The sequence below is a fragment of the Vanellus vanellus genome (assembly GCF_965231255.1).
Source record: "Vanellus vanellus genome assembly, contig: HAP1_SCAFFOLD_34, whole genome shotgun sequence".
NCBI lineage: Eukaryota > Metazoa > Chordata > Aves > Charadriiformes > Charadriidae > Vanellus > Vanellus vanellus.
The window spans coordinates 1,960,795-1,974,629 of record NW_028128340.1 but is presented as its reverse complement, the minus strand read 5'-3'; the positions used below and the strand labels follow the sequence as shown (position 1 = coordinate 1,974,629).

At 52.7% G+C, this 13,835-nt stretch overlaps 1 protein-coding gene across 1 annotated transcript in view; it reads right to left on the bottom strand.

Annotated features, from left to right (window-relative positions):
- The window catches only part of LOC309684553 (electroneutral sodium bicarbonate exchanger 1-like), a gene marked incomplete at both ends in the record, with an annotated part of 93,565 nt that overhangs the window by 5,575 nt on the left and 74,155 nt on the right, over positions 1-13,835 (bottom strand). The window contains 15 exons of the mRNA XM_082500449.1: positions 90-203; positions 909-1,070; positions 1,948-2,053; positions 2,156-2,401; positions 3,283-3,416; positions 3,551-3,725; positions 4,214-4,305; positions 4,470-4,616; positions 5,054-5,141; positions 5,515-5,672; positions 5,804-5,913; positions 6,060-6,248; positions 7,198-7,358; positions 7,550-7,685; positions 8,089-8,232. Coding sequence (XP_082356575.1) covers positions 90-203; positions 909-1,070; positions 1,948-2,053; positions 2,156-2,401; positions 3,283-3,416; positions 3,551-3,725; positions 4,214-4,305; positions 4,470-4,616; positions 5,054-5,141; positions 5,515-5,672; positions 5,804-5,913; positions 6,060-6,248; positions 7,198-7,358; positions 7,550-7,685; positions 8,089-8,232 — 2,162 coding nt within the window. The remainder of the gene's footprint in view (positions 1-89; positions 204-908; positions 1,071-1,947; positions 2,054-2,155; positions 2,402-3,282; positions 3,417-3,550; positions 3,726-4,213; positions 4,306-4,469; positions 4,617-5,053; positions 5,142-5,514; positions 5,673-5,803; positions 5,914-6,059; positions 6,249-7,197; positions 7,359-7,549; positions 7,686-8,088; positions 8,233-13,835) is intronic.

The following is a 13,835-nucleotide window of genomic DNA, read 5'->3' as shown; positions in this document are numbered from 1 at the left end:
ATCTCCAGACTCAGCCCTGTCCTGTCCCAGCATCACCTTGTGGCATCCCCAAGGGCTGAAAGCAGCTCCACACCAAAACACCACATTACCTTGAACATGTGGGGGACGTGGAGCTTCGGCGATGGGATCCCAACCAGGAAGTCAACGAGCACCATGACGACAATGGTGAGGAAGACACCAAAGTCACTTACTGCAGACCGTACCTGGGGCAAGAAAGCAGAGCTGAAAGGGACAGCACAAACGGGGCCATACCGTGAGATGGAAAAGTTAAAGACATCAACAGCATTAAGGCTGGTAAACACATTCCCACCACTCTGAGAAGATGCAGCCAAATCCCTCGGTTAGATGCTGTTGCTGTGTTTGTACCTGCGAGATCTGGTGTCAGGCAATAAAATAAGTTTAATTAGGTGGAAAAGGGTGGTTTAAATTCAAACCTTAAAAAAAAAGCCAATAAATATTAAAAAATAAGGAAACAGACGTCTGCCTCTACAGCTGCACTCACAGCTACAATGGGAATAAGGCACTGAGGCATCATTTGCTCCTCAAAAGGAAGAAACAGTGTCTTTTGTGTCTTTTTCTATGGCAGCTCCTCATTTGAATCAACTTTCCCCTTGGGCACACAAGGTGAAAAAAAAACACAAACAAAAAAACAACAAACAACCAGCTTTGGAAGACCCGATTTCCCACTGCCTGGGCAAAAAAACGCTCCGGGGCAGGTCGCGGGGCAGGTGGGAAACGCTACGATCGTTTTGCACTCCTGGAAATGAGTGAGGGACATCCAAGTTTGGCCTTCAAGGTCCAATATTTCCCAGTTTGACCAAGCGGTGGCAAACACTGCTTAGTGCTCCGGGAAAGCCATTTTGGGAAATGAGTGTGGAGGCTGCTGCTGGCCACCGTCTTCTACCTACTCTGGTCGGGAAGTAGCGGCTGGTTTTAAACTTCTTCAATAAGCCCGACAGGACAAAGGTGGAGAAGAAGAGGATGCAGCACCAGAAGAGGACATCGGGCGTGTAGGGGCCATCGTGTCCACAGGCAGGTCCACGAAACTCTCCATGCAAATACCGACATTCCTGGGGAAACAGAGCATCAGGACACAAAGGTAGTGCACATGCGGCAAGGAAACCTCGGATAACTAGGGAGTTTGGAGGATCTTGCTCCAAGATCTGTGACCTCGGGACTGCTGCTGCCAGCGGAGATTTATATTTAACGATCAACAGCAGCTGAATAAGTGACACATGGAACTACACAGACAGCGGAGAGAGGAGATGTGATGGGACACTGTACCACAGACCCATGGCACATCCTCTGCTTGAACAGCAGGTAACCGTGGCTGAAGAAGACACCAGAGGGGAAGGAAACACTGGAAACTCTTGGGGACGGGGAAGGAGGGCTAAGACAACAGTGGCTGGAAAGGAGAAGAGACAAATTGTCCCTTCCCAGGGGCGGGCTCACAGGACACGGACAAGGGGGGTGAAGATGTCCATAAGAGCGTCCCACCCTGTGCCTGAGCTCTGATTCCAGCAACAATGGCCCAAGGGGCTGCTCAGACATGCAAGTTTATGCACGTACCTTCAGACAGCGCTGAGTAAGAAAGCAAGGCCTGGAGTTACTAGGAACCAATTAAGGAAGCTAATTATGGCCTTCAAGCATGAACTGAAGTCCTCCAACTTCTCCAATAACCAAAGCACCCACTGAACCTTGCTCCCAGACAGAACCGCTGTCCTGAGGATAACAGTTATTGCCCACCATGTCGGGGATGAGGTGGACTCTCCTTCCCAGGCCCAAGGGGGTTAAACCCACACCTTAGACTGAAGTAATGACTTTTCAGAGCACCACTGGCACAGTTGGAAGCCCATCATCACCTGAAGGGCTCTGAGCTTTGCACCAGGCCAGTGCCCCTGGACCCCGCGGCCGCGACACGAGGAAGCAGTGACTCGGGGCACTTACAGTCACCGTGAGGTTCTCCCAGGTGATGCCAGACACATTGATCTTGTTGCTCTCCCAGAACTGCAGGGTTCCGTTGCTGGGATGGGTCGGTGCCTCACACTTACAGCTGGGAGGAGAGAAGCCAAGACAGGGGTGAGGGGAAGGCGATGGAGGTGCAGCCCTGAGCTCCTGCCAAGGGGCAGTGGCGTTTTAGGAGGAAGAAACCCACTAGGAGATGGTGAGGAAGTCCAGCTTGCTGTGTGTGTGCACAGGGTAGGTCACTCGCAGGTGACTCAGCTTCTCCAGAGCCTCATAGATGAAGATGATGCAGATGAGGGAGGCAAAGGCTTCTTCGGTGAAGCGGGTGATGTAGCACACCAAAGAGCTAGCGTCAGTGGCCACCAGCACTATGCAGAAGAAGGCGGTCCACAGACCAATGCATGCCCGGAGAGAGAGATAAGAGAGCGCGTAGTCCCTGGGAAAGCAAAAGAGAACGCAGGGTGGAGAGGGCAGCAAGAGGCTCCGAGCCGTGCCTTCCTTCGGGGAAAGTCGGCAGCAATTCAGGAGCGTGTCAAGGCTGCGGATGGTAAATGCAGTTTCCGGTCCTACTACAGACAGCCTCGGGGCTGCGGCACAGGGTGTGGGCCCGCAGCAGGAGAGGCTAATTAATCCTTATTTAACAATGACCTTGTGTTAATGCCTCAGAGGCTAATTGATGTCAGGTCCCTGTTGTGGAAGGTGGTGTTCTCCCACATCACCCCGATGCCCTAACAGCGAAACCGGCTGGGTTTGCACCCAGTTACCTGCTGCCAGCAAGTTGGGGCTTCATAATAAATTTAATTGCAATAAGGGGGTTAATCTCCCATCACAGTTGCCACAACAAAAAGACTGTCATGGAAAATATCCATTTCGCGTGAAAAGCTCCTGCTTTCTCAAAAATCATCAAAACATTGGACCAGACAACTGTTTGGATATGTGGGTAAAATATATTTCCACTTCCAGCAAAAAACATGCAAAAAAGTGCCCGAGTTTGTACTGAGAGGAAAGCAAATCTTCCCTCATTCCCAAACCAGAGTCATTTGTCTCATCTTCCCTGTGCAGCCCAGCTCGGGCATCCACATCCTTGTGGTTTCTCCTCCTGCTCTTTCACTTTAACCCTAAAAACCCCGAACCACCCATCCATCCTTCAGAGACCGAGGGCTCCTGCACCGTCACATACTAAAGCAGCAGCGCGTGATGTCTGTGACACAGAAGACAACTTAAATCCACCAACTACCACTAAGAAAAACATCTTTTCTCCATCCCTGCCTTCTTCCAAAGGCGCTCGCAGCACCTGGCCGCAGCAGCCAGCCTTACTTGCAGAATTTGTAGAGGATCTTCTCGAACACGAGGACGGGGCCGGTGCTGCCGAGGATGGTGAGAGGTTGGCCAGCAAAGAGGGAATACACCACGCCGGTCATGGATGCACCCAGCAGCGACTCCATGGCACTCTGTCCGGGGAAGAGAGGCAGCAGCGAGTAATTAAATCATTAGGGGGAAAAAAACAAGTGCAAATTCACTGCAGCAAGGACTTTTGCATGAGTTTTGTCCTCCCCCGTGCCACCCAACAGAGAGAGGTGCTCACTATGTGGCCGTTGGTCGCCTCCCCCAGCAGTCCCCCGAAGGTGATGATGGGGGACATGCAGGCACAGTAGAGGAAGAGGAAGGACGCCAGACACTGCAGGCTCAGACCATCCCGAAAGTCACTCCAGAACCAGGGGGCTTTTCGCTTCACATCCCGGATCAAACCTCCAAAGAGCCTGGAGGAAGGAAAAAAAAAAACCAAACCATTTTCGTGGAAGACAGCGTTAAGTTTTCTTGGCTGAGGAAGGACAATCGCAAGCACAGAGTAACTTCCGTTGCTAAAAAGAAGTCTCCTTCTCCCATTTTAGCCCCAGTAGAAACTGAGGCATATGAAAAAACCCTCCAACAAAAAGAAAAGGAGACCAAACCTGAGAGCCCGTCCCCTCTTATTGCAACAGTCCCTCACTTTGAGAAGCAGCAGAGCTCTACCTGGAGGTACTTACACATCTGCTTCCACCCCAAAGCAAGAAAACCTGTGTGCAACCATGCTGCGGCTCAGCCCAGCTGCCCAAATCTCCCACCCGCCCAGCCCAGGGGACCAAGCTGGGAACCTGGAGCCCCTTCACTGACCCAGTTAACCCCAAAACTCTGCTAGAAGGGAGGTGTGCGCTCAGATTTTAGGGGCAAACAGAAAAACACCCCACCAAACTATTTCAGTTCACACCTTCCTGTCCGCTCCAGTTCAGGACCGCTGTGCTTCTCCGGCTTGCTGTGAGAAGCGCTGTCATCGAGAGCTTCTGGCACCTTCCTTTTTTCCTGTTAAAATGGAAATAAGATAAAGATATGTCTTTGCAGCCACTGGCTTGTTTTGCTTTTTGGGCTGGGTACGTGACCTATGAATTTGGGCCCCTGAGCAGCACCCCCAGCCGTGCTGCCCTCCTGCCCATCCCCCTCGTGCCTCCTTCTGCCGCAGCACCCACCTGCGAAGGGACGTTTTTCGGGGGCTCAATTCGTATGGAGGGATCCCACTCTCCTGGCGGCAAAACCATGACCTGATCCAGAAACTCATCGATGCCAGCCACCAGGTCAGCCCGGTTCTTGGCTTTATAGGCAACGTCGTGGAAAACCTGCCGTAGGAGACAACCTGGTGAGAGCATGACCCATCTCGGATGTCCTAACCAGTGCAATAAGCTCTTGGCTAAATGCAAGGTCATTTCCCCCAAATCGCCTGTTGGAAGTGGCAGGAAATATTCCCCCCAAAGCAAAAATCTGTGCATCACAGTATTTGTAACCATCTCCACCAGGCTCCCGTCCCCCATGGCACACCACAGCCTTCTGCTTCAAGAGGAGAAGTTTCACTGGCCCTGGCAATGCCACCACTGGGGACAGCGTGCTGGGGACCCTGGGGAGAAGGATGAGGCGCGGGCTGCAGCCCAGGTGGGATTTTAGCCTCCTGCAGGCAGCTAACAGGGACAACAAACCCTCTTCCTCACTACTACAGAGACAGGAAGAGGTGAAGAAAGCCCAAAAAAATGACCCGGAGATATCTCTTATCTCGTCACACCTCATCCGTCATGATAGTAGCCATGGACCTGCCGATCTCGTGGTACTGATGGGCTTTTCCTCCTGGTCCAAGCAAAACAAACAGGAACCTAGGCAAGAAAACCAAAATGAGAGAGAAGAACATGGCCTCACTCAAAGGGCACCCAAGGAAATCCCTGGGAGCTCCCACCCCAGAGCGTGGCTCCAGGGGGGACGTGTAGGCTCACCGACTCCGGTGATGAATTTGAAACGCATCAAAACCAAATGCAAATTTGAGTTTGGGGCCAACTTTCATTAAAATTGGCCAATGGGTTTAAAAGCTCCAGCAGGGAAGGGAGAAATGAAAGCACAGAGATGTGGGTGGGAGAAACGTGCTTGCTCCCACTGGCCGTGTTCCCCTGGGACGCCCAACTGATGCGTGCAATTTGGTGGTTTGTTGTGGTGTTTTTTTTTAAATACAAACTTTGCGCTTCTCATTCAGACCTCGTTGGGATGGGAACTTCCGTCATGCCCGAGAGGAGGACAGCTGGGCTCAGGCGGACAAATGCCACGATGGGCTGGCGAAGGAAATCCAGCTCTCCTACGAGCACGTTGCACGCTTCAGCCCCGGTGGGAATTTTCTTCATGAAGCGCAGCTCCGCCTGGGCACGACAAGGGATTTTCAGCCATTACCCCAAAAGCAAAGCCCACAGCACTCTGCAGAACACTCTGCAGCCAAGTTTGCAAGAGCAAATCTGGCCCTAAAGGTGTAAGAAAGCTATGAGTGTCTCACCTTGCTTAGATCCATCGCATTGGTGTCATGGTTCACCCCATTTTTAGCTTCTGCAGTGGTGGGAGATGGATGAGGAGTGAGTGTTTGGGTTGGGAGGAGAAAGAAAGACACTGAGAAAGACAGGCAAGGAGCAATCGGGACACTTCTCCTTTGCCGGGAGAAGTCTAATGGGGCCAAAGCCCTGCAGAAACCTTCACCTGGTGCCAAAGCCTGGCAGAAACCCTCACCGGGTACCAAACCCTGCAGGAACCCTCACCTGGCTTGTCGAGGGGATGCACGTCTAACTGCTTCTTGCTCATGTCAGCAAATGAGCAGACGATGGGGAGAAGGTTGTTTCTTTTCTTCTCGTTCTGATGGTGATGTTTCTTCAAAAGCACTTCTCGAACTTTCTCCCGCGTGCACTCATCAAACCCCGCGGACTGCTCTTGCTGGCCCAGGATCATATCTGGAGATGGCAACAGGAAACGAAGCCGTCAGAGCAGAAAGTCCCCAAGCCCCGACCCCTCAAGCCCCCGGCGAAGGCTGCGCCACGCAGGATACCCTAACGCGGGCTCAGCCTTGCTTAGCAAGACGTTTTAACGCAGTTCAGCCTTTGCAGCAAAAGGAAGAATTCTCTTTTGCTAAAAGCCATCATCAAAGTGCTTATTCATCACTCCGCTCAGATAATTATTCCCCATCCTAGATAATGACATTTTTTTGCCCGATCTGGCGTTTCTAGACAGACTCTCTAGACTCGACACATTTCAACAAATTATAAGCAATCTCTAGCACAGACTTTCCCAGAGTTTCCTTTGCCCATCGACTGCAATTTGGCAAGCCCGGGGAGAAACGTGCTAAGAACGGCTCCGACTTCTCCAGCTCTTGCAAGGGCTGAATGGAGACCTGCCAGTCAAAGATAATTTCTCCAAAGCTGCTTTTTCAATTAACTTCAATTATCTTCCCCACAGAAATATGCTGCTTGGTCACCTGCCAGATAAACTCTGCCTTTAAAGCTCTTAAATCCTGGATGTTAAGGCAATAGGAAAAAAACAAAACAAAGAACGGGAGGAAACAGCTTGTAGTAAGTAGTTTATTTAAGGAGGTTCAGCTCTTACGCAGACTCCGTGTTCCTGAGAGCAGCCTGCCAAGCCCTGACACTCCTTTCTGGCCGGAGAATATTCTCTAATCGCCTCTCTGACCCCACAAATTGCTTTCAAAAGGCTCCCATACTGGGAGAAAAAGCTGATGTGACTGTTGTACACCCAGTCTACATCCAAAAAGCAACCCACGATTTAAAAACACAGTGGAGGTTCTGGAAAAGGATGTGCCATTGGGGCAGGGTTTGATACGGGAGTGAAGGGCACCGCGGCAAATTGAGCTCGGCCGTTCCCGGCGGGTCGCAGCGTGCTCAGTACCTGCGATCTCTTCGATGCTGTTGGCACAAACATCCAGCAGCACCGTCCCGTTCATGATGCAGCTCCGCAGCTCGAAGAGGCTGTGCAAGGACAGCGTGGCCACGTAGGGCTTGCTCCAGCGCTCGCCGCCATCTTCCACGTCCTCCTCAAACTTCAGCCACCTGCAGACATTGGGCACGATCAGACCCGTTGCAAGAAAACAGCCTCAGCTCTGCAACCCCTTTGGTGCAGCTACGGGGCGGCAAGAGGAGAAGGCTCCGCGCATCAGCACCTGCAGCTGCAAAAGCTTCGCGTCCCGGAGAGCGGAAGGCAGAGCCCACGGCCGCCACCGCAGCTGGCGGCAGGGATTTACCTTGCCGTTTCCTTCCACTCGGCATCTTCACCCGCCTTCAGGAAGATCTCATCCAGCTCAGTGAACAAGTGGTGGGGAACGTGCTGCTCGTTCTCCTCGGTGCTGAGGATGAACTGCACCCGCTGGGATGGGGTGTCTGGGGGCAGAAGATAAATCCCGTTACCACACCTGCATTCAGCCCGTCACGCTCACACGCAAAGTGGCCATCGATTGGCACCAGTTCAGCCCTAAATATTGGGCTAGCCCCTCTCCCCCGGGTCTGGCCGGGCTTGCACAGAGCCATGGAGAAGGAGAAGCATCTATTGCACCTCTGCATAAGGACGGGCCACTTTCCTTCCCCACGTTTCCATTTTTAATGGCAGGATCCCTCCAAGGAAGACCAGCCTCAATCCATTATGCCTTCAACTGCCTCCCAAATAATGCCACTTTCCCTCAGAAGAACAGCAAACCACACAAATCAGCCACACAGACCGGCTTGCAGAGGACCCCGGCACCCACGCAGCCCCGAGGAGGCTCGTGAACGCTGCGGCGGGACTTACAGTGGTAGCCCTGCTCCATCGGGGCACAGTCCTTCTCCTGTTCCTTCTTCCAATGCTTCTGGCGGTGGGGTCGGTGGTGCCGGTGGCACCGGTGGCTTTGCCTCACCAGCGGCATCCGCATGCCCACGGACAGGGTGCGGTGGCCTGCAAAAAAAGCAGCGTTCTCATCACTCTCAATATTGCGGAGACGGTTGACGCCGCTGCCACGATTAAACCAGCGTATCCATCCCAGGAGGAAACACCAACTTCTCTTCATTTTAGTTTCACTGCATCCCTGAATGTCAGAGACCCCTCCCTTTTTCCAAGCCTGTTTTACTCTAACTTTGCAACAACAGAGCAACAACAAGCGATGGCTCCGGGTCACCTAAAAATGCCCTGAAAGTATCAACCCTCGTCTCAAATCCCAGCTTTGGCTGGACAACACTCAGACCTGCTCATTAAGCAGCGACAGAAGGTAATTATTTTTAAAATCTTTGTTGGCACAAGGCGACAAGAGGAGATCCAATCAGTCCCGTGATAATGAAGTCTGGAACAAAAAAAAAGAAAATCACAGCCCTGTGTCTGCAGCCATCAAATTATTCTCCTGACCTCTCCAAGCCAAGAGCAGCCTCTGAGAAAACAAGCTGGGAACTACCCAGCTCCATGGCCAACACTCACACCACAGATGCTGCGGGGGCTTTTTCCCCTCTGTCTAAAAGCCACAACATTAAAAAAAATGTAAAAATAACTGTGCTTGTTTATTTAGAAGCACGCCACGTTTCATGGCAGGTGATGCATACGCTGAGCACAGGACGCGGCAGGGACTTTGCGCGACGGGAAAACGCGTGGGGCTGGTGGCACCTCTCCCGACTCACCTTCCAGCTCCTCCTTCTCATAGTGAATAGTGACAGCGGTGCTCGTTCTTCCCTGGTCAATCACCGCCTCCTCGTCATGTCTCTGTTTAGCGAGGAGAAGAAGGTACAAGTTGGGACCAGGTGAGGAGAGCTCCCTTATGTCCTCCCAGCCATCACCCATCCCTGCGGCCACGCGAGCCCACGAGCATCACACCTCTGTGTGTCTCCTCCTCCAGGCACAGCCCTAAAAACACGGACTTGGAGGAGGTTTTTATTCCCATACCCAAATAAAACCACCTGTAACGTCACCTGTATTGTATACACCGTGAGTCTGGAAGGATTTACTAAAAGGGGAGACAGTTGAGTGTTTCAAACCAAAACCAAACCTCCTGCTTCGTTCTTGTGGTTCCTTTCAAAAAACTAAAATAGGGATTTCCAAACTGGGGGTGGGGTGGGGGAACCCAACCCCACACTTTTGAGCACAGCCAGTTTCATTCTCCAAACGTGACACCTGCAGGACTCACTAGATGGCACTTGGCTACAGGACATGGCCACCATCAACCTCCAAAGGCCCTCAAGAACCTGCAAGGGTGAAGCTTCGACTTCAGCCCAACCAGGCTCGGGCTTCTCTTGCTGCAAGCCTGCTTTCCACACAAAACTGCGTTTTTCTCCTCAAAAGAAAAGCCAAAGGCTAACAGCTAATGCCCTCCTTGGCTGAAATACCACTGCCAGCGCTGCACAAAGAGCATCTGTGCCTTAAAAGCTGAAGGAGAACTACAGGAGTTCTCTTCTCCCCTTGTCCCTGGGCTGGGGAAGGGCATCACCAGGATCACCACGCTCAAAGAAATAAAAACCCAACCACGTCTCACACTCGAGTCGCAACTGCAGCTTTGAAAGGGCCTCCAGGAAACCCTTCTCTTTAGAGAAGAGCAAAACACCAGAGATCTGCTTTTTATCCCCCAAATCCCTGCTTCGACTGAATGGCATCACCTGCCGCCGCGCAGCAGCGACACTCGGGAAGCTCACACCTCCCGCTCACCAGCCAATTTAACGAGCAAAAGGAACAAACGTTCCCATCTGGGAATGAGTTTTTTCTGGCCCCCGAGTACTAATTTCAAAGCCGACTTGCTGCGACCTCCCCACCAGCTCCGGGCACTCGCCCGCGTCACCCGGCAGACAGATTATGACACGCCTGTGGCTTTCCTGTCCTCTCTCCCACGCCGACCTCTGCCACCCTCCGTCCCTTCTTAGCAATGTGTCTGCTCCCCTCCAGATTTACCGGAAAAAAAACTCAAAAACCCAAACCCCATCCTCAGAAAAGGCACGGGACAAAAGGGGCTTAATCAAATCGCTTTAAATGGCAATTTTAGTAAAATCGTTACTTAAGTAAAACACCAATTTGAATTAAATCGCAATTTAAGTAAAATTGCCACCGAAATAACCCCCCAATTTGAATTAAATCACTATTTAAATTAAATCGCAACTTAGATACAATCACACTTGAAATAAAATCGCAATTTAAATACAACAGCGAGCTTGAGTGTGTTACAGGGGTGTCAGAGTGGGAATAAACGGAGCGATTTGGGCATCACAGCTCCCCAAATTCCCCCCGAGCAACATGGGGAATGTCTGCTTCTCTCTCAGAAACCATTTTGGCTCCGTGCTCCCACCCACGATGCTAAACCTGCCCCCGGCAGGGCACAAAGCATCGTCCCCCCCGCATCCTTCCCTGCTCTGGCGACATGCCACTGGGATTTTGGGAAGTCTCCCCCCCCTTTTTGGGGGATGCGCAGCTCCTCGGCACAGCCCTCCCACCTGTAACTCTTCCAGAAGTGTCATTTTGGGACGCTCCTCCTGCTTCATCCTCAAGTCGGTCACCGGTTTTGGGGGATAATGAGCCTCCAGATCAATCAGAGGACCAAACCCTCCGACTGCAGACCAGTGACTCCCAGTCTGCACCATCTCCAGCACATAAACAGCGACCGTTGCTGGGATCGGAATGTTCAGGGTGACCCCGGCAGTTATTTAAAGCTATACACCCCAATACTGATCCCGCTTGGAAAACTTAGCGGATGGGGAGAAACCTGCTCTGTTTTGAGGAAAAACTATCCAGAATAGAGAAAAGGGGTGGAAACGCTGCATCTCGGCAGGGCAAAAGGTGTTACACAGTGTTTGGGTGTATTTGAAAGCCCAAACTGCCAAAAGACCACGTGAGGCACAAACCATTGGGGAAATGCCCGTTATGGGGCAGCCCTGATTTTCATCAACATTTCCTGCATCAAATCAGGGTGTTTCAGGGAGGTCTCCCTTCGGCACAGCCTCCGTCCCTTCGCGGCTTCCATAAACCCTCGTTAGCCAGACCAAGTCCTACGCCGTACGGAAATGTCCAGGGAAGCCCCATGTTTTACTCTCCTCGCTTCCGCCAGCTATCTCCAGCCCTACTTTATGTTCCGAGCGGAGCTAATCCCTCATTTCCAGCCTACAGATTCATTTGCTGTCATGAACTTCCTCCCCGGCGCTGCTCAGCACAAAGGTTAACGGCCCCGGCTCGCCCTGAAAGGTGACATGGGATGTAAAAGAACACAGCGAAGGAGGGTGACAACGAGGTCTAATCCGTTAAAATCCCATCGGGATCCAAGCTCAGATCTCTGCTGCTTTTTTATTATTTAGTATTAAAGCTTCAGGCGCAAATACAGGAGAAAGAAGCCAAGTGGGTCCGTGGCAAGACACTCCGAGAATCCCATCGCCCTTCCCCAGTTGTTGCAGCAGAAATCGCGGCAAACCTCGCACAGAGATGCCACCGAAGGAAACGGTGCCACTCAAAACCCTCTTTTTCCCGATTAAGACACCCAAATGGACTCAGAAAGGTTATTTCATTGAGGAAATCGCTGGAGGATTTAAGGATTTAATAAGTCTATGGGATCTGTGGACGCGTGGGCTTGGGATGGGATGGAGCAGGATGGAGAGATGCCTCCAGAAAGCGAATTATCCCATCCCAGGATGGGTACCAGCACTTGCAGACACTTCGCCTTCCCTCTTTGTCCTTCTCCGCTGCTGCCAGGCGCCTGGAAAACATTAAATCATCGAAACTGGGCTGGGAAAGGGGATGGCAAGCTCACTTTTGACTTTCGGAGCAGAGAGTGTTGTTCCCTCTCAAGAAAACTTCTCCAAATTATTATTTTGCTGCAGGGTTTTTTTTGTCCCAGCAGGAGAGAGAGGGACTTTTGACTGTCCTGCCTCAGTTTACCTGTCTCAGTGCAACTCCTCCAGTTAGAAAGAAAAATCTTTCCCTGGGGAAGCTTTGGTGTAATTGAGGATGAGGAAAAGCACAAAGCAGAGGTTCAGGTCCGGCTTTGAGTCCTCCCGGTGCCAGGGGAGGCCAAAAGCATCGCACGAGCACGCAAACTTCCCACCTCGGCCCCCTCATTCCGTCACTCGCAAGCTGGACTGGCCACCAGCAGCAGGAGGGAGGATTGATGTAATTAATCTCGCGCAAAGTGTAATTAATAACACTGATCCCAGTGTTATAAGGGGATGAGGGGCCAAACTGGGGGAGCTGCTCTAGTGGTGGAGCAGGAGACCCCCCTCCTCGCCCCTCTCCATCTCCATCCTACCCAGATGAAGCCACCGGTCCTGTGGCTCCCTCCTTTGCTATCGTGGGGGTCAGCACCATCCCCTGCAGGGACCCCTCCGGCTCCTGAGCCAGGATTTGGGCTGTGACGGGGACTGGACCCGGGAGAGGACACATCTCCAGAGCCCCAAAGTGGGGCTGTGAGGGGGGGACACACGCAGGTCACAGCTGAGCATCACCAGGACGTGACCGTCTTCCCTTGCTGGCAGAGACGCAAATTCCTCTCAGTCTTTCCCGTGAGCTGTAATTTCAGGGCAGATTAATTAATTCCCCACCTCTCGTTTGCCCCCGAGAGCACCTCCTGCAGCTGGGTCCCATGGGTGCAGCGGGGGGGCGGACAGGCCCTCCCCCGGGCCAAGGAGATGCAGAAAGAGGGGGGGACCACCCAGCCACCTCCTGCCTGCACCCCAACACCGGGCGCATCCGTGCAAGCGCCCGGTGGGACAATAGCTGAGGTGACCGGGTGGCATGGGGCTCTGTGGGGACAGTGGCCTTTGTCCCCCTGCTCTGAAGGGCCACAGCATCACCAGGGGGTCACATCGAGATGCGGAGGAGGGGGGGTCTGGTGGGGAGACCCCCAACAGGCATTGCCCAGGTGCCTCCCTCCCCTCCTCACATCCCTCCCGCACCCAACTTGGGTACCCCTCGCCTCCCCCTTTGAGCCCCCACCCCTCTGCCTTGCAGATGCCTTGCTGATGCCTTACACCCCCTTTCAGCGGCCTGCTGTCCCCCCTCCTTGCACACCCCCAGCACCCTATTTTAGACACCTACCACCCTCCTTACCCCCTCCAACCTTGCAGATGCCCTTCACTCCCCTTTCCATGGCCCTCACAGCCCCTTGCAGATGCTTTGCCTCCCCCATTCACCCCCACCCCCTGCTCCCAACGTGTTTCCCCCCAGCCATGAGAAATGCCGCAGTGAGCAGCCATGGAGCATTCTCCAGCCACACCGTCGGCATGGCCCGCCCGGGGGTACCAGGCATCGCCCTCCCTGCCCTGGTGCCGCTGCCCCCCACCTGACAGCTGAGGATCCCATCGGCCCGTTGCTGCTGGTGGGCATGGCGGGGCTGGGGGGGAGATAATTGCTTGATAATGATACTCTTAAGACATCCAAACAAAACACAAACAAAAATCACTACGATCACAAAAATGAGTAGGTTTCACAATAGGCTTTGCAGCTGTCAGCTCAGGGCAAACTCAAAGCCATGCAAGATTTTGTTCAACCATCCGACTTCTATTGCCTCTTGTAGATTTCTGCCATCCAAGTAGAAAACAAATTAATTT